We start from the raw sequence: 23,198 nt of genomic DNA, 5'->3' as shown, positions 1-23,198 counted from the left end.
GCAGTGCCTTATATAGAGAATAGGGCACCCTTTGGGATGCAGCCAAGCACACACCCTTCCCTCTCTCTCTCTCCCCCTTTCCACCTGCTTTGAAATGATCAGCCCTTCAGTAGAGACTATAGTACCACTGCTGTTGTCTGTTGAAATGATCAGTCCTTCAGTAGACTATAGTACCACTGCTGTTGTCTGTTGAAATGATCAGTCCTTCAGTAGAGACTATAGTACCACTGCTGTTGTCTGTTGAAATGATCAGTCCTTCAGTAGAGACTATAGTACCACTGCTGTTGTCTGTTGAAATGATCAGTCCTTCAGTAGAGACTATAGTACCACTGCTGTTGTCTGTTGAAATGATCAGTCCTTCAGTAGAGACTATAGTACCACTGCTGTTGTCTGTTGAAATGATCAGTCCTTCAGTAGAGACTATAATACCACTGCTGTTGTCTGTTGAAATGATCAGTCCTTCAGTAGACTATAGTACCACTGCTGTGGCTGTTGAAATGATCAGTCCTTCAGTAGAGACTATAATACCACTGCTGTTGTCTGTTGAAATGATCAGTCCTTCAGTAGAGACTATAGTACCACTGCTGTTGTCTGTTGAAATGATCAGTCCTTCAGTAGACTATAGTACCACTGCTGTTGTCTGTTGAAATGATCAGTCCTTCAGTAGAGACTATAGTACCACTGCTGTTGTCTGTTGAAATGATCAGTCCTTCAGTAGACTATAGTACCACTGCTGTTGTCTGTTGAAATGATCAGTCCTTCAGTAGAGACTATAGTACCACTGCTGTTGTCTGTTGAAATGATCAGTCCTTCAGTAGAGACTATAATACCACTGCTGTTGTCTGTTGAAATGATCAGTCCTTCAGTAGAGACTATATTATCACTGCTGTTGTCTGTTGAAATGATCAGTCCTTCAGTAGAGACTATAGTACCACTGCTGTTGTCTGTTGAAATGATCAGTCCTTCAGTAGACTATAGTACCACTGCTGTTGTCTGTTGAAATGATCAGTCCTTCAGTAGAGACTATAGTACCACTGCTGTTGTCTGTTGAAATGATCAGCCCTTCAGTAGAGACTATAGTACCACTGCTGTTGTCTGTTGAAATGATCAGTCCTTCAGTAGAGACTATAGTACCACTGCTGTTGTCTGTTGAAATGATCAGTCCTTCAGTAGAGACTATACTATCACTGCTGTTGTCTGTTGAAATGATCAGTCCTTCAGTAGAGACTATAGTACCACTGCTGTTGTCTGTTGAAATGATCAGTCCTTCAGTAGAGACTATAGTACCACTGCTGTTGTCTGTTGAAATGATCAGTCCTTCAGTAGAGACTATAATACCACTGCTGTTGTCTGTTGAAATGATCAGTCATTCAGTAGAGACTCTAATACCACTGCTGTTGTCTGTTGAAATGATCAGTCCTTCAGTAGAGACTATAGTACCACTGCTGTTGTCTGTTGAAATGATCAGTCCTTCAGTAGAGACTATAGTACCACTGCTGTTGTCTGTTGAAATGATCAGTCCTTCAGTAGACTATAATACCACTGCTGTTGTCTGTTGAAATGATCAGTCCTTCAGTAGAGACTATAGTATCACTGCTGTTGTCTGTTGAAATGATCAGTCCTCCAGTAGAGACTATAGTACCACTGCTGTTGTCTGTTGAAATGATCAGTCCTTCAGTAGAGACTATAGTATCACTGCTGTTGCCTGTTGAAATGATCAGTCCTTCAGTAGAGACTATAGTACCACTGCTGTTGTCTGTTGAAATGATCAGTCCTTCAGTAGAGACTATAGTACCACTGCTGTTGTCTGTTGAAATGATCAGTCCTTCAGTAGAGACTATAGTACCAGTTCTGTTCTTCTTCTCTCTTTTTTATTAGCATTCCTCTTTTCTAACAATCTTTAATTAGTGAATTGTTCTCTCCTTCCCTCCTCTCCTCTTTTCTGCTCTCTCCTCCCCTCCTCTTTTCTGCTCTCTCCTCCCCTCCTCTTTTCTGCTCTCTCCTCCCCTCCTCTTTTCTGCTCTCTCCTCCCCTCCTCTTTTCTGCTCTCTCCATCCTTCCCTCCTTTCTTTCTGTCCCCTCCACTCTTTCAGGGAGCCATTTTGACCACACTGCTGGTAACAAAAAACTTCTCAGGTACGTCCTCACTCTCGCTCTGTCTCCTTCTCTCTCTGTCCTTCTCTCTGTCCTTCTCTCTTTCTCTCTGTCTCTCTCTGTCTCTCTTTCTGTGTGTAAAACTCCAAAAGTAATTTCACTTTACTCCCCATATCTGACTGTTTTGCAGTTATTTTTATTTATGCTTTTCTTTAGAATTAAATAATCAGATTTTATTTTTTCTTTACAATTAATCATTTTCTTCTTTTTAATTGTTTTTTTATTTCTTTACGTCCTTTGTTTGGGATGTGGTACCCTCGAGGTAAGAACTCACTTCCTCTCTGTCAGCCAATCAGTGGCCAAGGTTTCATGTCACTTGCTCTCTGTCAGCCAATCAGTGGCCAGGGTCTCATGTCACACCCTTTGTCAGTACTTTTATACCCCTTTCACACTATCGGGCCGACCCCAACCAAACTGTGCGGGCTCTGATATTTTCTTTACACATTGTCTCTTGTCGGCACGGTTACAGTAACTATGGAGGGTGCATAACCAGGCCAGCTCAGTACAGCTTGGTTTGGTTCGACTCAGTAGTGTGAATATCCCTTTTAACACAACTTGATTTTATAATAGTACATATACACAGTGCATTGGGAAGTATGTGGATCCCTTGACTTTATCCACATTTTTTTACGTTACAGCCTTATTCTAAAATTGATTAAATTGTTGTTTTTCAATCTACACACAATACCCCATAATAACAAAGCAAAAATGTATCTTAAAAAAAACAACTGAAATCTTGTTTCTCGTGGTCTGAGAGTCCTTTTGGTGCCTTTTGGCAAACTCCAAGCGGGCTGTCATGTGCCTTTTACTGAGGAGTGGCGGCCACTCTACATAACGGCCTGATTGGTGGAGTGCTGCAGAGATGGTTGTCCTTCTGGAAGGTTCTCCCATCTCCACAGAGGAACTCTGTAGCTCTGTCAGAGTGACCATTGGGTTCTTGGTCACCTCCCTGACCAAGGCTCTTCTCCCCCGATTGCTCAGTTTGGCCGGGCGGCCAGCTCTAGGAAGAGTCTTGGTGGTTCCAAACTCCTTCCATTTAAGAATGATGGAGGCCACTGTGTTCTTGGGGACATTCAATGCTGCAGAAATGTTTTGGTACCCTTCTCCAGATCTGTGCCTCGACACAATCCTGTCTCGGAGCTCTACGGACATTTCCTTCAGACCTCATGGCTTGGTTTTTGCTCTGACATGCACTGTCAACTGTGGGATTTTATATAGACAGGTGTGTGCCTTTCCAAATCATGTCGAATCAATTGAATTTACCACAGGCTGACTCCAATCAAGTTGTAGAAACATTTCAAGGATGATCAATGGAAACAGGATGCACCTGAGCTCAATTTTGAGTCTCATAACAAAGGGTCTAAATACTTATGTAAATAAGGTATCTGTTTTTCATATTTAATACATTTGCAAACATTTCTAAAAACCTATTTTCACTTTACCATTATGGGGTATTGTGTGCAGATTGCTGAGGATTTTTTAAATTTAATACATTTTAGAATAAGGCTGTAACCTAACAAAATATGGAAAAAGTGAAGGGGTCTGAATACTTTCCGAATGCACTGAATATAAACAGGATGTTATGAATAGTGAATAAAGTACATTCACATCTACAGAATACTTCATGTAGTGTATATATATACAGTATATAAATGGTATATTATGAATAGTAAATACAGTACATTCACATCAACAGAACACTTCATGTAGTATATACACACTATATATACAGTATATAATGAATAGTGAATATAGTACATTCACAGAATAGTTCATGTAGTGTATATACAGTATGTTGTGAATAGTGAATATAGTACAATCACATTCACAGAATACTCCATGTAGTGTATATATACAGTATATGTGCAGTATGTTATGAATAATGAATATAGTACATTCACATAATACTTCATGTAGTATATACTATATGTAGAATATGTTGTAGCATGACGATGCAGATGCATGCAATGATTTTATACAATTACTTTATACAATTACTTTAATACTGACTTTAATACCATGACTTAATACTATGACTAACACCATGACTTTAATACTGACTTTAATTCTGACTTTAATACTATGACTTTAATACTGACTTTAATACTGACTTTAATACCATTACTTAATATCATGACTTTAATACCATGACTTTAATACTGACTTTAATTCTGACTTTAATACTATGACTTTAATACTGACTTTAATATCATTACTTTAATACTGACTTTAATTCTGACTTTAATACTGACTTTAATACCATGACTTTAATACCATGACTTTAATACTATGACTTTAATACTGACATTAATGCCATTACTTTAATACTGACATTAATATCATTACTTTAATACTGACTTTAATTCTGACTTTAATTCTGAATTTAATACCATGACTTTAATACTATGACTTTAATACCATGACTTTAATACTGACTTTAATACTATGACTTTAATACTGACTTTAATTCTGACTTTAATACTATGACTTTAATACTGACTTTAATACTGACTTTAATACCATGACTTTAATACTGACTTTAATTCTGACTTTAATACCATGACTTTAATACTGACTTTAATACTATGACTTTAATACTGACTTTAATTCTGACTTTAATACTATGACTTTAATACTGACTTTAATACCATGACTTTAATATCATTACTTTAATACTGACTTTAATTCTGACTTTAATACCATGACTTTAATACTGACTTTAATTCTGACTTTAATACCATGACTTTAATACTGACTTTAATACCATGACTTTAATACTGACTTTAATATCATTACTTTAATACTGACTTTAATACCATGACTTTAATTCTGACTTTAATACCATTACTTTAATACCATGACTTTAATACTATGACTTTAATACTGACTTTAATGCCATTACTTTTATATCACTTTATATTTGAAACGTTTTGAAACACAAGGAAACGTGTCTGTCATTTAACAGATTCAGCCATTTAGTCCCTGCCTGTTTCAAAACGTTTCCTCTTGTTTTGAGTCTAATGAACACAGCCTTGTTGCACTATGGAGGCTGTCTGTCTCTGTGTGAAGCACTGGTGTTTACCTTCATCTCTCTCTCTCTCTCTCTCTCTCTCTCTCTCTCTCTCTTCCTCTTCCTCTCTACAGCAGTCAAGAGTCTGCTGAACAAGAAGGCTGATGCCGTCAAGGTGAGTTTCTGTGGCAGTGTTCCAAATGGCTCCCTTTGTTTCCCTACATCGTACACTACCTTTGGCCAGAGCCCTCTGCAGAAAGCAGTGCACTAATTAGAGAGTAGGTTGCTGATTGGCCCTCTGAAGAAAGCAGTGCACTAACTAGAGAGTAGGGTGCTGATTGGCCCGCTGCAGAAAGTAGTGCACTAACATAGACAGTAGGATGCTGATTGGCCCTGTCTTTTAATGTAACATAGAGAGTAGGGTGCTGATTGGCCCTGTCTTTTAATGTAACATAGAGAGTAGGGTGCTGATTGGCCCTGTATCTTTTTCTGTAACAACTGATCACCTGTTCTCCTTAACACCTCCCATTTCCTGTAGTTTTGTCTCTGGTTTCCTGTAGTCACTAAGTTCTGCCATCTCAGTACTCTGGTATAGATAGTCCTGTGTCAGTACTCTGGTATAGATAGTCCTGTGTCAGTACTCTGGTATAGATAGTCCTGTGTCAGTACTCTGGTATAGATAGTCCTGTGTCAGTACTCTGGTATAGATAGTCCTGTGTCAGTACTCTGGTATAGATAGTCCTGTGTCAGTACTCTGGTATAGATAGTCCTGTGTCAGTACTCTGGTATAGATAGTCCTGTCTCAGTACTCTGGTATAGATAGTCCTGTGTCAGTACTCTGGTATAGATAGTCCTGTGTCAGTACTCTGGTATAGATAGTCCTGTGTCAGTACTCTGGTATAGATAGTCCTGTGTCAGTACTCTGGTATAGATAGTCCTGTCTCAGTACTCTGGTATAGATAGTCCTGTGTCAGTACTCTGGTATAGATAGTCCTGTCTCAGTACTCTGGTATAGATAGTCCTGTGTCAGTACTCTGGTATAGATAGTCCTGTGTCAGTACTCTGGTATAGATAGTCCTGTGTCAGTACTCTGGTATAGATAGTCCTGTGTCAGTACTCTGGTATAGATAGTCCTGTGTCAGTACTCTGGTATAGATAGTCCTGTGTCAGTACTCTGGTATAGATAGTCCTGTGTCAGTACTCTGGTATAGATAGTCCTGTGTCAGTACTCTGGTATAGATAGTCCTGTGTCAGTACTCTGGTATAGATAGTCCTGTGTCAGTACTCTGGTATAGATAGTCCTGTGTCAGTACTCTGGTATAGAGAGTCCTGTGTCAGTACTCTGGTATAGATAGTCCTGTGTCAGTACTCTGGTATAGATAGTCCTATCTCAGTACTCTGGTATAGATAGTCCTGTGTCAGTACTCTGGTATAGATAGTCCTGTGTCAGTACTCTGGTATAGATAGTCCTGTGTCAGTACTCTGGTATAGATAGTCCTGTGTCAGTACTCTGGTATAGATAGTCCTGTCTCAGTACTCTGGTATAGATAGTCCTGTGTCAGTACTCTGGTATAGATAGTCCTGTGTCAGTACTCTGGTATAGATAGTCCTGTGTCAGTACTCTGGTATAGATAGTCCTGTCTCAGTACTCTGGTATAGATAGTCCTGTGTCAGTACTCTGGTATAGATAGTCCTGTGTCAGTACTCTGGTATAGATAGTCCTGTGTCAGTACTCTGGTATAGATAGTCCTGTCTCAGTACTCTGGTATAGATAGTCCTGTGTCAGTACTCTGGTATAGATAGTCCTGTGTCAGTACTCTGGTATAGATAGTCCTGTGTCAGTACTCTGGTATAGATAGTCCTGTCTCAGTACTCTGGTATAGATAGTCCCGTCTCAGTACTCTGGTATAGATAGTCCTGTGTCAGTACTCTGGTATAGATAGTCCTGTGTCAGTACTCTGGTATAGATAGTCCTGTCTCAGTACTCTGGTATAGATAGTCCTGTGTCAGTACTCTGGTATAGATAGTCCTGTGTCAGTACTCTGGTATAGATAGTCCTGTGTCAGTACTCTGGTATAGATAGTCCTGTGTCAGTACTCTGGTATAGAGAGTCCTGTGTCAGTACTCTGGTATAGATAGTCCTGTGTCAGTACTCTGGTATAGATAGTCCTGTGTCAGTACTCTGGTATAGATAGTCCTGTCTCAGTACTCTGGTATAGATAGTCCTGTGTCAGTACTCTGGTATAGATAGTCCTGTGTCAGTACTCTGGTATAGATAGTCCTGTGTCAGTACTCTGGTATAGAGAGTCCTGTGTCAGTACTCTGGTATAGAGAGTCCTGTGTCAGTACTCTGGTATAGATAGTCCTGTCTCAGACCGTCTCAGTACTCTGGTATAGATAGCCCTGTGTCAGACCGGTGAGATGAATGAATGGGAGCCTGACACCTTAATAATACATTTGAAAACAATTAGCTGATCCTGTCGTCTCTTGAATACAGTTTGGCTCTCACCCATTCAACTGACTAGGCAGGCTAGCTCGATGGCCACTGTAGCTTGAGAGAGTGTGAAGTAACCACTAGAGCGAGTAGCCCCCTCTGCTGGCAGACAAAAGCACAACACCCCTTGACTAAGTGATTACTAAATGACAAAGATTACTTTATACACAGGGTCCCATTAAAAGCCGAGGACCCATTCTTCCTCCTTCTTCCGGTCGGGAGGCCGTAACATACTTATGAATCATTTGTACACTGCAAATTGACCACAAGAATCCCAAACAGATCCTAATATTTGACTTAATAATTTACAACATTGATTACGTTGGAATACAATTGCATGTTTTTTATTTTATTTATTTCACCTTTATTTAACCAGCTAGGCAAGTTGAGAACAAGTTCTCATTTACAATTGCGACCTGGCCAAGATAAAGCAAAGCAGTTCGACAACATACAAAAACACAGCGTTACACATGGAGTAAAACAACATACAATCAATGATGCAGTAGAAAAAAAAATAAGTCTATATACAATGTGAGCAAATGATGTGAGATAAGGGAGGTAAAGGCAAAAAAAATGCCATGGCGGCAAAGTAAATACAATATAGCAAGTAAAACACTGGAATGGTAGATTTGTAGTTTGAAGAAAGTTCAGAGATAAAATATAAATAATATGGTGCAAAGGAGCAAAATAAATAAATACAGTAGGGGAAGAGGTAGTAGTTTGGGCTAAATTATAGATGGGCTATGTACAGGTGCAGTGATCTGTGAGCTGCTCTGACAGCTGGTGCTTAAAGCTAGTGAGGGAGATAAGTGTTTCCAGTTTCAGAGATTTTTGTAGTTCGTTCCAGTCATTGGCAGCAGAGAACTGGAAGGAGAGGCGACCAAAGGAGGAGTTGGCTTTAGGGGTGACCAGAGAGATATACCTGCTGGAGCGCGTGCTACAGGTGGGTGCTGCTATGGTGACCAGTGAGCGGAGATAAGGGGGGACTTTACCTAGCAGGGTCTTGTAGATGACCTGGAGCCAATGTGTTTGGCGACGATTATGAAGCGAAGGCCAGCCAACGAGAGCGTACAGGTCGCAGTGGTGGGTAGTATATGGGGCTTTGGTGACAAAACAGATGGCACTGTGATAGACTGCATCCAGCTTGTTGAGTAGGGTATTGGAAGCTATTTTGTAAATGACATCGCCAAAGTCGAGGATTGGTAGGATGGTCAGTTTTACGAGGGTATGTTTGGCAGCATGAGTGAAGGATGCTTTGATGCGAAATAGGAAGCCAATTCGAGATTTCACTTTGGATTGGAGATGATTGATGTGAGTCTGGAAGGAGAGTTTACAGTCTAACCAGACACCTAGGTATTTGTAGTTGTCCACAAATTCTAAGTTAGAACCGTCCAGAGAAGTGATGCTGGACAGGCGGGCAGGTGCAGGCAGCGATCGGTTGAAGAGCATGCATTTAGTTTTACTTGTGTTTAGGAGCAGTTGGAGACCACGGAAGGAGAGTTGAATGGCATTGAAGCTCGTCTGGAGGGTTGTTAACACAGTGTCCAAAGAAGGGCCAGAAGTGTACAGAATGGTGTCGTCTGCGTAGAGGTGGATCAGAGATTCACCAGCAGCAAGAGCGACATCATTTATTTATACAGAGAAAAGAGTTAGCCCAAGAATTGAACCCTGTGGTACCCCTATAGAGACTGCCAGAGGTCCAGACAGTAGGCCCTCCGATTTGACACACTGAACTCTGTCAGAGAAGTAGTTGGTGAACCAGGCGACGCAATCGTTTGAGAAACCAAGGCTACTGAGTCTGCCGATGAGGATGTGGTGATTAACAGAGTCAAAAGCTTTGGCCAGGTCAATGAATACGGCAGCACAGTATTGTTTCTTATCGATGGCGGTTACGATGTCGTTTAGGACCTTGAGCGTGGCTGAGGTGCACCCATGACCAGCTCTGAAACCAGATTGCATAGCGGAGAGGGTGCGGTGGGATTCGAAATGGTCGGTAATCTGTTTGTTGACTTGGCTTTCGAAGACCTTAGAAAGGCAGGGTAGGATGGATATAGGTCTGTAGCAATTTGGGTCAAGAGTGTCACCTCCTTTGAAGAGGGGGATGACAGCAGCTGCTTTCCAATCTATGGGAATCTCAGACGACACGAAAGAGAGGTTGAACTGGCTAGTAATAGGGGTTGCAATAATTTCGGCAGATCATTTTAGAAAGAAAGGGTCCAGATTGTCAAGCCCAGCTGATTTGTAGGGGTCCAGATTTTGCAGCTCTTTCAGAACATCAACTGAATGGATTTGGGAGAAGGAGAAATGGGGGAGGCTTGGGCGAGTAGCTGTGGGGGGTGCAGTGCTGTTGAATGCAGTAGGGGTAGTTAGGTGGAAAGCATGGCCAGCCGTAGAAAAATGCTTATTGAAATTCTCAATTATAGTGGGCTTATCGGTGGTGACAGAGTTTCCTATCCTCAGTGCAGTGGGCAGTTGGGAGGAGGTGTTCTTATTCTCCATGGACTTTACAATGTCCCAGAACTTTTTAGAGTTGGAGTTGCAAGAAGCGAATTTCTGTTTGAAAAAGCTAGCCTTGGCGTTTCTAACTGTCTGTGTGTATTGGTTTCTAACTTCCCTAAAAAGTTGCATATCGCGGGGGCAGTTCGATGCTAATGCAGAACGCCACAGGATATTTTTGTGTTGGTTAAGGGCAGTCAGGTCTGGGGAGAACCAAGGGCTATATCTGTTCCTGGTTCTAAATTTCTTGAAAGGGGCATGCTTATTTAAGATGGAGAGGAAGGCATTTTTAAAAAATAACCAGGCATCCTCTACTGACGGGATGAGGTCAATATCCTTCCAGGATACCAGGGCCAGGTCGATTAGAAAGGCTTGCTCATTGAAATGTTTCAGGGAGCGTTTGACAGTGATGAGTGGAGGTCTATGTGGATCTATGGTCTATGTGGAGGTCTATGGAGGTCTATGTGGATCTCTATATATATGTGTGTGGAATACTTGGGAACAGATTTCCTACATTAAGATCAATTATTGCCGGTTACCTGATGATTTTACAGTCTTTTTGTCTGACAATGAAAATACTTACTTAAGGGGTCAAATAAAATGACCGGCGGGCCGTCTATTGAACCCTGTTATACAGGATCTATATACACTATAAAACCATTAGGAGACTGTCTATTGAACCCTGTTATACAGGATCTATATACACTATAAAACCATTAGGGGGCTGTTTATTGAACCCTGTAGGATCTATATACACTATAAAACCATCAGGGGACTGTCTATTGAACCCTGTTATACAGGATCTATATACACTATGAAACCATTAGGGGACTGTTTATTGAACCCTGTAGGATCTATATACACTATAAACCATTAGGGGACTGTCTATTGAACCCTGTTATACAGGATCTATATACACTATGAAACCATTAGGGGGCTGTCTATTGAACCCTGTAGGATCTATATACACTATGAAACCATTAGGGGGCTGTCTATTGAACCCTGTTATACAGGATCTATATACACTATAAAACCATTAGGGGGCTGTCTATTGAACCCTGTAGGATCTATATACACTATGAAACCATTAGGGGACTGTCTATTGAACCCTGTTATACAGGATTTATATACACTATAAAACCATTAGGGGACTGTTTATTGAACCCTGTTATACAGGATCTATATACACTATGAAACCATTAGGGGGCTGTCTATTGAACCCTGTAGGATCTATATACACTATAAAACCATTAGGGGACTGTTTATTGAACCCTGTTATACAGGATCTATATACACTATGAAACCATTAGGGGGCTGTCTATTGAACCCTGTAGGATCTATATACACTATAAAACCATTAGGGGACTGTTTATTGAACCCTGTAGGATCTATATACACTATAAAACCATTAGGGGACTGTTTATTGAACCCTGTTATACAGGATCTACATACACTATGAAACCATTAGGGGGCTGTTTATTGAAGCCTGTAGGATCTATATACACTATGAAACCATTAGGGGACTGTTTATTGAACCCTGTTATACAGGATCTATATACACTATGAAACCATTAGGGGACTGTCTATTGAACCCTGTAGGATCTATATACACTATGAAACCATTAGGGGACTGTTTATTGAACCCTGTTATACAGGATCTATATACACTATGAAACCATTAGGGTACTGTCTATTGAACCCTGTTATACAGGATCTATATACACTATAAAACCATTAGGGGACTGTTTATTGAACCCTGTTATACAGGATCTATATACACTATAAAACCATTAGGGGACTGTTTATTGAACCCTGTTATACAGGATCTATATACACTATAAAACCATTAGGGGACTGTTTATTGAACCCTGTTATACAGGATCTATATACACTATGAAACCATTAGGGGACTGTCTATTGAACCCTGTTATACAGGATCTATATACACTATAAAACCATTAGGGGACTGTCTATTGAACCCTGTAGGATCTATATACACTATGAAACCATTAGGGGACTGTTTATTGAACCCTGTTATACAGGATCTATATACACTATAAAACCATTAGCAGACTGTCTACTGATTCCATTGTACAGGTAAGGCTAAAAGCTAAAGAAAAGTTGACAGAATAGATTTGTCCCAGGTCAGATCAGGTCAGGTTTATGATGTGATGTTCCCTCTACACTACTTGCTTTACAGGCGAACAACAAAGCCAACACAGTGACCAGTCCTAAAGACACCAGCTTAACCCCAGCACTGGTACATACTACACCCTCCTCCTCCATACCTCCCTTTACTCCCTCCCCAGCACTGGTACATACTACACCCTCCTCTATACCTCCCTTTACTCCCTCCCCAGCACTGGTACATACTACACCCTCCTCTATACCTCCCTTTACTCCCTCCCCAGCACTGGTACATACTACACCCTCCTCCTCCATACCTCCCTTTACTCCCTCCCCAGCACTGGTACATACTACACCCTCCTCCCCCCCTCCCCCTCCTCCATACCTCCCTTTACTCCCTCCCCAGCACTGGTACATACTACACCCTCCTCTCACCCCCCCACCCTCCTCTCACCCCCCTTCCTCCTCATCCTCCTCCATACCTCCCTTTACTCCCTCCCCAGCACTGGTACATACTACACCCTCCTCTCACCCCCCCACCCTCCTCTCCCCCCCCCTTCCTCCTCATCCTCCTCCATACCTCCCTTTACTCCCTCCCCAGCACTGGTACATACTACACCCTCCTCTCACCCCCCCTCCCCCCCTCCTCCTCCATACCTCCTTTTACTCCCTCCCCATCACTGGTACATAATGCACCCTCCTCTCACCCCCCTTCCTCCTCATCCTCCTCCTCCTCCATACCTCCCTTTACTCCCTCCCCATCACTGGTACATAATGCACCCTCCTCTCACCCCCCCTCCCTCCTCCTCCTCCTCCATACCGCCCTCCCCATCACTGGTACATAATACACCCTCCTCTCACCCCCCTCCCTCCTCCTCCTCCTCCATACCTCCCTTTACTCCCTCCCCATCACTGGTACATAATGCACCCTCCTCTCACCCCCCCTCCCTCCCCTCTTTCTCCCTGTATTGACCTTGCGGTAGGATTTTACCACAGATTGAACAATGACACAGATATTTCACTGGATGTATGAATGTGAAGCAGCCATTAACTGTTAAATAAACAATGTCTGGTCATTAATACAGACACAATGTCTGGTCATTAATACAGTCACAATGTCTGGTCATTAATACAGACACAATGTCTGGTCATTCATACAGACACAATGTCTGGTCATTAATACAGTTACAATGTCTGGTCATTAATACAGTTACAATGTCTGGTCATTCATACAGACACAATGTCTGGTCATTCATATAGACACAATGTCTGGTCATTAATACAGACACAATGTCTGGTCATTAATACAGTTACAATGTCTGGTCATTCATACAGACACAATGTCTGGTCATTCATACAGACACAATGTCTGGTCATTAATACTAGAGGTCGACTGATTAATCGGAATGGCCGATTAATTAGGGCCGATTTCAAGTTTTCATAACAATCGGTAATTGGTATTTTTGGCCAACGTTTTTTTTTATTTTTTTTACACCTTTATTTAACTAGGCAAGTCAGATTAAGAACACATTCTTATTTTCAATGAAACGGGGGTTAACTGCCTTGTTCAGGGGGGATTTGGGGATTCGTATTTGCAACCTTGGTTACTAGTCCAACGCTCTAACCACCTGCCTTACATTGCACTCCACGAGATGAGATGATAGTTTCCGGTATCGACCATATTAATGACCAAAGGCTCGTATTTCTGTGTGTTTATTATGTTATAATTAAGTCTATGATTTGATAGAGCAGTCTGACTGAGCGATGGTAGGCACCAGCAGGCTCGTAAGCATTAATTCAGACAGCACTTTCGTGCGTTTTGCCAGCAGCTCTTCGCTGTGTTTCAAGCTGTTTATGACTTCAAGCCGGGTGGATATAATTTGCGGAACGTTCCAACAGGAATCTATTCCAAAAACTTCGTAAATAACAAGGTTGCCAAAAAACAACGCATACAAAATTGTATAGCGGCAGAATAAGATACCGGGTAGTGAGTGGTCTATTTCATTGCGTTTTTCACTCATCACGTTTATTCCGAAAAATGTCTGTCCTCACTCTGGTTGCCTATGGACAAACATTAAGAATAAGCTACGTCGTGAGTTGATGCCTATTCGGCAGCTAGTTAGCTTGGTTTGTATGCGTTGCTACTTTGTATGCATTGTTGGTTGGCAACCTTTTACTTTACGTTTTTCGGAACAGATTCCTGTTGGAATGTTCCACAAATTATACCCACCCCTTCAAGCCTGTCAACTCCCAAGATTAGGCTGGTGTAACCGATGTGAAATGGCTAGCTAGTTAGCGGGGTGCGCGCTAATAGCGTTTCAAACGTCACTCGCTCTGAGACTTGGAGTAGTTGTTCCCCTTCCTCTACATGGGTAACGTTGCTTCGAGGGTGGCTGTTGTCGATGTGTTCCTGGTTCGAGCCCAGGTAGGAGCGAGGAGAGGGACAGAAGCTATACTGTTACACTGGCAATACTAAAGTGCCTATAAGAACATCCAATAGTCAAAGGTATATGAAATACAAATCGTATAGAGAGAAATAGTCCTATAATTCCTATAATAACTACAACCTAAAACTTACCTGGGAATATTGAAGACTCATGTTAAAAGGAACCACCAGCTTTCATATGTTCCCATGTTCTGAGCAAGGAACTTAAACCTTAGCTTTTTTACATGGCCCATACTGCACTTTTACTTTCTTCTCCAACACATTGTTTTGCATTATTTAAACTAAATTGAACATGTTTCATTATTTATTTGAGGCTAAATTGATTTTATTGATGTATTATATTAAGTTAAAATAAGTGTTAATTCAGTATTGTTGTAATTGTCATTATTACAAAAAGAAGAAAAAAATTGGCCGATTAATCGGTATCGACTTTTTGGTACTCCAATAATCGGTATCGGCGTTGAAAAATCATAATCGGCCGACCTCTCATTAATACAGTCACAATGTCTGGTCATTCATACAGTCACAATGTCTGGTCATTAATACAGTTACAATGTCTGGTCATTCATACAGTCACAATGCCTGGTCACTAATACAGTCACAATGTCTGGTCATTCATACAGTCACAATGTCTGGTCATTAATACAGTTACAATGTCTGGTCATTCATACAGTCACAATGTCTGGTCATTCATACAGTCACAATGTCTGGTCATTAATACAGTCACAATGTCTGGTCATTCATACAGACACAATGTCTGGTCATTCATACAGACACAATGTCTGGTCATTCATATAGACACAATGTCTGATCATTAATACAGTCACAATGTCTGGTCATTCATATAGACACAATGTCTGGTCATTAATACAGTCACAATGTCTGGTCATTAATACAGTTATAATGTCTGGTTATTCATATAGACATAATGTCTGGTTATTCATATAGACATAATATCTGGTTATTCATATAGACATAATGTCTGGTTATTCATATAGACATAATGTCTGGTTATTCATATAGACACAATGTCTGGTCATTCATATAGACATAATGTCTGGTCATTCATATAGACATAATGTCTGGTTATTCATATAGACATAATGTCTGGTTATTCATATAGACATAATGTCTGGTTATTCATATAGACATGTCTTCAGATTAAGTGACGGTTGACATGACAATCATCACACTCCCCATATTATTTTTTACCCAGAATGCAGCATAACAATCATTAAACTAATCTCTAACACCAGTCATTTGTTTTGCTGGCTTTGTGATGCGTTACTGTTGCTAACGTGTACCTGGCTGAATATCAACAATACCCCTTCCTTCCTTCCTTCCTTCCTTCCTTCCTTCCTTCCTTCCTTCCTTCCTTCCTTCCTTCCTTCCTTCCTTCCTTCCTTCCTTCCTTCCTTCCTTCCTTCCTTCCTTCCTTCCTCCCTCCCTCCCTCCCTCCCTCCCTTCCTTCCTTCCTCTCCTTCCTTCCTTCCTTCCTTCCTCCCTCCCTTCCTTCCTTCCTTCCTTCCTTCCTCCCTCCCTCCCTTCCTTCCTTCCTTCCTTCCTTCCTTCCAGCCGAAGGACCAAAGGACGCTGGTTCCTTAGTCTGGTAGTGATGGTCTGATTGGTTGCAACTTGTGCATGGTGTGTGCTGATTCGTTGGCTGTGTTGGTCACATGACTGATGCCCTGCATGACCTCAACATCTTTATATGCCTTTTTTCCCATGATGACCCACACACACAAATAAACAGTTATACACGCACACACACACACACACTAATGACAGTGTGTAATCTGTCTCAGTGATTACAGCTGGAACATCATCAGGATCCATTTTGCCAAGACTTGGTACAGTCACGCACACACACACACACACGCACACCACACACACACACACACACACACACACAGAGTCACACTCCTCCCCCTCCACGTCATCTACCTCCTCCTCCTCTACCTCCTCCTACCTCTACCTCCTCTACCTCCTCCTCCTACCTCTACCTACTCTACCTCCTCCTCCTACCTCTACCTACTCTACCTCCTCCTCCTCTACCTCCTCCTCCTTTACCTCCACGTCCTCCACCTCCTCCTCCTCCTCCTCCTACCCCTCTCTCTTCTACCTCCTCCTCCTCTACCTCCTCCTCCTACCTCTACCTACTCTACCTCCTCCTCCTCTACCTCCTCCTCCTACCTCTACCTACTCTACCTCCTCCTCCTACCTCTACCTACTCTACCTCCTCCTCCTCTACCTCCTCCTCCTACCTCTACCTACTCTACCTCCTCCTCCTACCTCTACCTACTCTACCTCCTCCTCCTCTACCTCCTCCTCCTACCTCTACCTACTCTACCTCCTCCTCCTCCTACCTCTACCTCCTCCTCCTACCTCTACCTACTCTACCTCCTCCTCCTTTACCTCCACGTCCTCCACCTCCACTACCTCCTCCTCCTCCTACCTCTACCTATTCTACCTCCTCCTCCTCTACCTCCTCCTCCTACCTCTACCTACTCTACCTCCTCCTCCTCTACCTCCTCCTCCACCTCCTCTACTTACTCTACCTCCTCCTCCACCTACTCTACCTCCACCTCCTCCGCCTCCTCCTCCTACACCTCCTGTACCTCTTCTACCTCCTCCTCCTCTACTTACTCTACCCCATCCTCCTCCACCTACTACACCTCCTGCTCCACCTTCTCTACCTCCTCCTACTCCACCTCCTCTACCTCCTCCACCTCCTTCTCCCCCACTGTTGTCTCTTTCTATTCTCTGTTTGTATTGTTTCATCTCTCTCTGTCTCCCTAGGAACCCCAGACCACAGTGATCCACAACCCAATAGATGGGAACAAGGTACAGCACTGACAGAGTGTGTGTGTGTGTAATGTTTGTTTGTGTATACATGTATATACTTTATATTAAATGTATGTAGTTCTGTCCTTGAGCTGTTCTGGTCTATTAATGTTCTGTATAATTTAATGTTCTATCTGATTTAAGTATTAGGCAGCGTTTACACAGGTAGCCCAAATCTGATACTCGGTGTACACCAGGCTACAGATCAAGCTATACGTTCTTTCCCCCAGGAGTCTATAGAGAGCACCAACACCCCCATCGAGGACGAGGATGTCAAAGGTAGAGACAGTTGTCTGTCCCCTTCTCTCTCTCTTTATCTTTCTGTCTTTGTCTGTCTGTCCCCTTCTCTCTCTCTTTATCTTTCTGTCTTTGTCTGTCTGTCCCCTTCTCTCTCTCTTTATCTTTCTGTCTTTGTCTGTCTGTCCCCTTCTCTCTCTCTTTATCTTTCTGTCTTTGTCTGTCTGTCCCCTTCTCTCTCTCTTTATCTTTCTGTCTTTGTCTGTCTGTCCCCTTCTCTCTCTTCGTCTTTCTGTCTCTATCTTTGTCTGTCTGTCGCCCTCTATCTTTCTCTCTCTCTCTCTTTGTCTGTCTGTCGCCCATGCTCTCTCTCCGTCTTCCTGTCTCTCTATATCTTTGTCTGTCTGTCACCCTCACTCTCTATCTTTGTCTGTCGCCCTCTCTCTCCATCTGTCTTTGTCTCTTTGTCTGTCTGTCCCCTTCTCTCTCTCTTTATCTTTCTGTCTTTGTCTGTCTGTCGCCCTCTCTCTCTTTATCTTTCTGTCTTTGTCTGTCTGTCGCCCTTCTCTCTCTCTTTATCTTTCTGTCTTTGTCTGTCTGTCCCCTTCTCTCTCTCTTTATCTTTCTGTCTTTGTCTGTCTGTCGCCCTCTCTCTCTTCGTCTTTCTGTCTCTATCTTTGTCTGTCTGTCGCCCTCTATCTCTCTCTCTCTCTCTCTCTCGTCTTTGTCTGTCTGTCGCCCTCTCTCTCTTTATCCTGTCTCTCTGTATCTTTGTCTGTCTGTCGCCCTCTCTCTCTATCTTTGTCTGTCGCCCTCTCTCTCTCGTCTTTGTCTCTTTGTCTGTCTGTCGCCCTCTCTCTCTCTCTCGTCTTTCTGTCTCTCTCTCTGTCTGTCGCCCTCTCTCTCTCTCTCTTCTGTCTTTCTGTCCCTCTCTCTCTCTTCGTCTTTCTGTCTCTCTCACTGTCTGTCGCCCTCTCGCTCTTCATCTTTCTGTCTCTCTCTCTCTCTTCATCTTTCTGTCTCTCTCTCTGTCTGTCGCCCTCTCTCTCTCTTCGTCTTTCTGTCTCTCTATCTGTCGCCCTCTCGCTCTTCATCTTTCTGTCTCTCTGTCGCCCTCTCTCTCCTTCCATCTCTTTCCACCTCTCCTTTCACTCTGTCTTCAGCTACTTTCTCCTCTTCCTTCCCTTCTCCTCTTCTTCTTCCTCCTGATGATTGAGGCTCCATATACATGATGTTTTGATGTATTTATTATTATACACACTTATCTGTTATATTTTCTTTATTATTTAACACATTTACCTGTTATCATTTCTTTATTATTAAACACACTTACCTGTTATCTTTTCTTTCTGTGAATTGAATTATTTTCTACATTTGAAAATCATGTTAACCCCCCTACACACACACCTGCCCTCTCTGCCAGTCCTCTGTTTTGGGAACTTGGTGGGTAGTGTGTGGAGCTCTAAGGGTCGTTCCACCCAGTCCTCTGAGCCCAGGCAGACTCCCTCCTCTTCAGGACAGAGCAAGTCCCCTGGCTATGTCCCCCCTGTCCCCCAGCCAGCGTCCCCCTGGGTCTCTCCTCAACTACTCTGGAGAAACCTGTCCACTGTCTCCTGGGTCTCCCCTCGGCCACTCTGGAGAAACCTGGCCACTGTCTCCTAGGTCTCTCCTCAACCACTCTGGAGAAACCTGACCACTGTCTCCTAGGTCTCTCCTCAACCATTCTGGAGAAACCTGTCCCCTGTCTCTACTCAACCACTCTGGAGAAACCTGTCCCCTGTCTCCCCTCAGCCACTCTGGAGAAACCCGTCCACTGTCTCCTGGGTCTCTCCTAAACCACTCTGGAGAAACCTGTCCACTGTCTCCTGGGTCTCCCCTCAGCCACTCTGGAGAAACCTACCCCCTGTCCACTGTCTCTTCTCAACCACTCTGGAGAAACCTGTCCCCTGTCTCCCCTCAGCCACTCTGGAGAAACCCGTCCACTGTCTCCTGGGTCTCTCCTAAACCACTCTGGAGAAACCTGTCCACTGTCTCCTGGGTCTCCCCTCAGCCACTCTGGAGAAACCTACCCCCTGTCCACTGTCTCTTCTCAACCACTCTGGAGAAACCTGTCCCCTGTCTCCCCTCAGCCACTCTGGAGAAACCTGTCCACTGTCTCCTGGGTTTCCCCTCAACTACTCTGGAGAAACCTGTCCACTGTATCATGGGTCTCCCATCAACCACTCTGGAGAAACCTGTCCACTGTCCCCTGTCTCTCTCCTCAACCACTCTGGAGAACCCTGTCTCCTGTCCACTGTCTCCTGGGTTTTCCCTCAACTACTCTGGAGAAACCTGTCCACTGTCTCATGGGTCTCCCCTCAACCACTCTGGAGAAACCTGTCTCCTGTCCCTCTGTCTCCTGTCCCCCTGTCCCTCTGTGTCCTGTCCCCCAGTCTCCTGTCCCTCTGTCTCCTGTCCCCATGTCTCATGTCTCCTGTCCCCATGTCTCCTGTCCCCCTGTCTCCTGTCCCCTGTCTCCTGTCCCTCTGTCTCCTGTCCCCCTGTCCCTCTGTGTCCTGTCCCCCTGTCTCCTGTCCCTCTGTCTCCTGTCCCCCTGTCTCCTGTCCCCCTGTCTCCTGTCCCCCTGTCTCCTGTCCCCCTGTCTCCTGTCCCCCTGTCTCCTGTCCCCATGTCTCATGTCTCCTGTCCCCCTGTCTCCTGTCCCCCTGTCTCCTGTCCCCCTGTCTCCTGTCCCCCTGTCTCCTGTCCCTCTGTCCCCCTGTCTCCTGTCCCCCTGTCTCCTGTCCTCCTGTCTCCCTGTCCCTGTGTCCCCCTGTCCCTCTGTCCCCCTGTCTCCTGTCCCCCTGTCTCCTGTCCCCTGTCTCCTGTCCCTCTGTCTCCTGTCCCTCAGTCTCCTGTCCCCCTGTCCCTCTGTCTCCTGTCCCCCTGTCTCCTGTCCCTCTGTCTCCTGTCCCTCTGTCTCCTGTCCCTCTGTCCCCCTGTCTCCTGTCCCTCTGTCCCTCTGTCTCCTGTCCCTCTGTCTCCTGTCCCTCTGTCTCCTGTCCCTCTGTCTCCTGTCCCCCTGTCTCCTGTCCCCCTGTCTCCTGTCCTCCTGTCTCCTGTCCCCCTGTCCCTCTGTCTCCTGTCCCCCTGTCTCCTGTCCCCCTGTCCCTCTGTCTCCTGTCCCTCAGTCTCCTGTCCCCCTGTCTCCTGTCCCCCTGTCCCTCTGTCTCCTGTCCCTCTGTCTCCTGTCCCTCTGTCTCCTGTCCCCCTGTCTCCTGTCCCCCTGTCTCCTGTCCTCCTGTCTCCTGTCCCCCTGTCCCTCTGTCTCCTGTCCCCCTGTCTCCTGTCCCCCTGTCTCCTGTCCTCCTGTCTCCTGTCCCCCTGTCCCTCTGTCTCCTGTCCCTCAGTCTCCTGTCCCCCTGTCTCCTGTCCCCCTGTCCCTCTGTCTCCTGTCCCTCTGTCCCCCTGTCTCCTGTCCCTCTGTCCCTCTGTCTCCTGTCCCTCAGTCTCCTGTCCCCCTGTCCCCCTGTCTCCTGTCCCCTGTCTCCTGTCCCTCAGTCTCCTGTCCCTCAGTCTCCTGTCCCCCTGTCCCTCTGTCCCCCTGTCTCCTTGTCCCTTGAGAAGATAAACCATAAACACGCGCAATATTTCTGGCTAAGTGATTGAGTCAAAGTCCGCATTTCCAGGCTGATTACATTGCAGACGCCTGCCAGATCTCACAACACCTGGATAGATATTTAACATATCAGCTAACCACATCACATAGTAATCTGATACCCGACTGCGCAGTTGATGACGTGGCCCGCAACCATTGGTTGATGCAATGCAACGTCTGCAATGTAGTCGGCCTGGAACACGACCATAGATATGTTTGTTAAGCAAATGACAAGTGGTTTTGTTGTCACTAACCCCCATCCCAGCCTGCACTAACGCCAGTAAACAAGTGGTTTTGTTGTCACTAACCCCCATCCCAGCCTGCACTAACACCAGTAAAGGTAAGTCAGTTCAAATCAGGGTTTGGGGTCAATTACATTTAAAATTCCAGTCAATTCAGAAAGTTAACCAAATTCCACTTCCATATTTTCCTTATTGAATATAATTGGAATTGTATGTCCTGAATTAACTTGAATGGAATTGACCCCCAACCCCAGGTCAAATTCCCATACTAATAGCTTTTCTCCCAAATGGCACCCTATTCCCTACCAGTAGTAGGGTACTATAACGAATAGGGTTCCAGAGCCCATTGGGTTCTGGTCTAAAGTAGTCCACTATGTTGGAACAGAACCAGCAGCCATGATTTAATGTATGTCAGATTGGGTTATGTTGGACTAATGTTGACCTAAAGTTGTGGTGAGATTGTGGTGATGTTGTGTTTCCAGCTCGGAAGCAGGAAATTATCAAAGTCACAGAGCAGCTGATCGAATCCATCAACAACGGAGACTTCGAGGCCTACGCGTGAGTCCTGCTCTGTCTGTGTGTTTAGGGCTAGGACGTGTGTGTGTGTGTGTGTGTGAGGTGTGTGTGTTTAGGGCTAGGCCTACGCGTGAGTCCTGCTCTGTCTGTGTGTGTTTAGGGCTAGGATGTGTGTGTGTGTTTGTTTAGGGCTAGGTCGTGTGTGTGTGTGTGAGGTGTGTGTGTGTTTAGGGCTAGGTCGTGTGTGTGTGTGTGTGTGTGTGTGTGTGTGTGTGTGTGTGTGTGTGTGTGTGTGTGTGTGTGTGTGGTGTGTGTGTGTGTGTGTGTGTGTGTGTGTGTGTGTTTAGGGCTAGGCTCGTGTGTGTGTGTGTGAGGTGTGTGTGTGTTTGGGCTGGTCGTGTGTGTGTGTGTGTGTGTGTGTGTGTGTGTGTGTGTGTGTGTGTGTGTGTGTGTGTGTGTGTGTGTGGGTGTGTGTGTGTGTTTAGGGCTAGGCCTGCGTGAGTCTGCTCTGTCTGTGTGTGTTTAGGGCTAGGTCGTGTGTGTGTGTGAGGTGTGTGTGTGTGTTTAGGGCTAGGACGTGTGTGTGTGTGAGGTGTGTGTGTTTAGGGCTAGGCGTGTGTGTGTGTGAGGTGTGTGTGTGTGTTTAGGGCTAGGACGTGTGTGTGTGTGAGGTGTGTGTGTGTTTAGGGCTAGGACGTGTGTGTGTGTGTGTTTAGGGCTAGGACGTGTGTGTGTGTGTGTGTTTAGGGCTAGGTCGTGTGTGTGTGTGAGGTGTGTGTGTGTGTTTAGGGCTAGGACGTGTGTGTGTGTGAGGTGTGTGTGTGTTTAGGGCTAGGACGTGTGTGTGTGTGTGTTTAGGGCTAGGACGTGTGTGTGTGTGTGTTTAGGGATAGGACGTGTGTGTGTGTGTGTGTGTGTGTTTAGGGCTAGGACGTGTGTGTGTGTGTGTTTAGGGATAGGACGTGTGTGTGTGTGTGTGTGTGTGTGTGTTTAGG

General features: G+C 44.3%; 1 protein-coding gene across 1 annotated transcript in view; it reads left to right on the top strand.

The window, feature by feature from the left end:
- LOC106597904 (calcium/calmodulin-dependent protein kinase type II delta chain) overlaps positions 1 to 23,198 on the top strand; it is a gene marked incomplete at its 5' end in the record, with an annotated part of 104,189 nt that overhangs the window by 73,249 nt on the left and 7,742 nt on the right. Inside the window, 6 exons of the mRNA XM_082973853.1 lie at positions 2,094 to 2,136; positions 5,299 to 5,339; positions 12,355 to 12,414; positions 17,527 to 17,571; positions 17,802 to 17,850; positions 22,170 to 22,245. Of these exons, the coding sequence (XP_082829979.1) occupies positions 2,094 to 2,136; positions 5,299 to 5,339; positions 12,355 to 12,414; positions 17,527 to 17,571; positions 17,802 to 17,850; positions 22,170 to 22,245 (314 nt within the window). The remainder of the gene's footprint in view (positions 1 to 2,093; positions 2,137 to 5,298; positions 5,340 to 12,354; positions 12,415 to 17,526; positions 17,572 to 17,801; positions 17,851 to 22,169; positions 22,246 to 23,198) is intronic.

This window comes from Salmo salar, chromosome 04 (genome assembly GCF_965601325.2).
Source record: "Salmo salar chromosome 04, fSalSal1, whole genome shotgun sequence".
In the NCBI taxonomy this organism is placed as follows: Eukaryota; Metazoa; Chordata; class Actinopteri; order Salmoniformes; family Salmonidae; genus Salmo; species Salmo salar.
This window is presented reverse-complemented; position numbering and strand designations above follow the sequence as displayed.